This window comes from Phoxinus phoxinus, assembly GCF_949152265.1.
Source record: "Phoxinus phoxinus genome assembly, chromosome: 4".
Taxonomy (NCBI): domain Eukaryota; kingdom Metazoa; phylum Chordata; class Actinopteri; order Cypriniformes; family Leuciscidae; genus Phoxinus; species Phoxinus phoxinus.
Genome location: NC_136879.1, coordinates 20,817,875 through 20,820,091, shown reverse-complemented (window position 1 = coordinate 20,820,091; position 2,217 = coordinate 20,817,875). Strand labels below are relative to the sequence as shown.

Here is a 2,217-nt window from a genome sequence, read left to right as displayed (position 1 = left end):
AATAATTTTAAGGCATATTTAAAAAAAAAATGATTTAATGAGGTGTCGTTAAAATAAAACAACACCTCAAATTTTGTTTTGTTTTTCCCCACACATTTTAAACATTTCCAAATTATATTTTTCACTGACCGCCATGAATAAGGAGTTATTTACCTATAGTCCCATAATCTCCTGACACACATGGGAAAATAAATAAATCTTGTTCTGAGGTAGGCCTAACATTACTTTAGCGCCAAAGCTATCCTATGGAGCTGTATCGGCAACTTATTAAGGTCTTAATAGGCTATACAGTTTACATATTTCGTGGTTTCTCCATTAAAAACAATGAAATTGAGCAAAAACACCAAACTTCTCTAAAATTCTACTCACCAAACGCAGCTCTGCTGGATGCCCAGCCCACCTCAACCTTCACGTTATTTGCATAAATTTGAATATTTATGACGCAAGATGAATCTCACCATTAAAACGACGTGAACTAATTGTCAGGCTGTACATATAAACAGTAACGGAAATACAGTATGGGAAAAATTGGTTAAACTAATGGTTAGCTGGATTTCATTCATTCATTTTATTTACCTAAATTCTTTGCTTCAATCAAGTGATAGTGACCTTTGGCTGCCTAGATACCACATTACTGTGCAATATGCTTAGTGCAAGAGTTGTTATGACATCAATTGGAGATAATATAAAAGGTTGAGCACCAATCTAAAGCTCAAACAAGGTCAAATCTGGCATGTAATTAGCTTAAGTTCAATACTCTGCCAACCATTTAAAACAACTGTTGCCGTGCAGTGCAGTGCATAGCTTAATTAAACCTAGAGCTTTCTAATTGGTGCAAGGTCAAAACTAAGTACATTCACATCTGTAACAAATATGCTTTGGGTTCTCGATCGTATCAACTGAGAAGAGCAGATATGTTTCCTTTTCCATTAGGAGACCACTGATTTATGGGCAAATAATTGTTGATGTTGGTTATTTATGCCAAGGCCAGCTAATTTAATATTGATAAATCAGTTTTTGTTAGTTTTTACTACCGTACATTTGCATTTTCAGGGGGAAATTAAATTACATGGAAATTAAGCAAAAATTTTATTCTGAAAAAAGGAGAGAAAAAAAAAAGTAAAACCACCATGTATTTTATTGTCAAGAGAACATTGTAAACTCTTGGAAAATTTGAATACATTAAAACATTTGCATAGTTTAAATAGAAAAAACAATGAAACTAAACAGAAAAAAGTAATCTGCTCAATTTGCATTTAAAAAGCATGTTAAATAATTACAAATGTTAGTCACCCAGACACTTAAAGTCATATACAATCATAGTAGTTAAACAATTTAAAAATCTGTTTGAAATTTTCACAATTTAAAAACGTAAGCCTAACAGGTCAAATTATACATCATGATGCTATATGAAACTAGAGTCATACATACATACATATATAATCCATTGCTTGACATCACTCAAAATACAGCTTACGTCTCTAATACGGTACCTCCTGAGAAATTGAATCACTACACTACAAAGCCTGAAATTCTTAAGCAAGTGGACTTTCCATGGGAAAGAAACTTGCCAAGTCTTTGAGGATCCGGCATTATAGATTCCTCAATACGTTCAGGACTCTTTGAAGCAGAGACCATCCTGCTAGGTTGTTTCAGCCAACTGCTTTGCCATTGATTGGCTGGAACTTTAACATGCAGCAGAAGTGAGTGACCTATGTTGGCCTTGGTTGTATTGGCAAATGGATGACGGAAATATCCTATTTTTACCTAATCCTCCATTTTATAGCTTTGCCACTGAGGTCCCGAGATCACACAGATGTGAGGAAAGAAGGTCAGCATGAGTGGGATGCTTACAGAAATTTCTAGATTGCAAAGAAGCTTTTGACCTTCACTAAAAGAGAAAAAATTGTAGGGATTGAAGCTCGCTCCAAAGTCTGAAACACAAGAGTCATTGTTTCGGAGAAGAGGCAAAGTCCAGTCTTTGGAATAAAGGCACGTTTTGAGCATAAGAAAAAGTTAAACGATTTGTATAAAACAGAACACAATTCAGAAAGATAACATGAATTCCACCAGGTCAGAAGTTGCTGGCAATCTCATTATAGGACAGCTTGATCAAGTTACTGTTCAAGAAATCAGATTTGAACAAATAAAAGTTGGTAAATGAGTGTAACAGTGCATTAGTGATATAATATGTGTGTATATATATATAATATGTGT

General features: G+C 34.2%; 1 protein-coding gene across 1 annotated transcript in view; it reads right to left on the bottom strand.

Moving 5' to 3' along the window:
* Positions 1-1,862: 1,862 nt before the first annotated feature.
* st14 (ST14 transmembrane serine protease matriptase) overlaps positions 1,863-2,217 on the bottom strand; it is a gene marked incomplete at its 3' end in the record, with an annotated part of 32,409 nt that continues 32,054 nt past the window's right edge. Inside the window, exon 20 of the mRNA XM_079610795.1 lies at positions 1,863-1,934. Coding sequence (XP_079466921.1) covers positions 1,863-1,934 — 72 coding nt within the window. The remainder of the gene's footprint in view (positions 1,935-2,217) is intronic.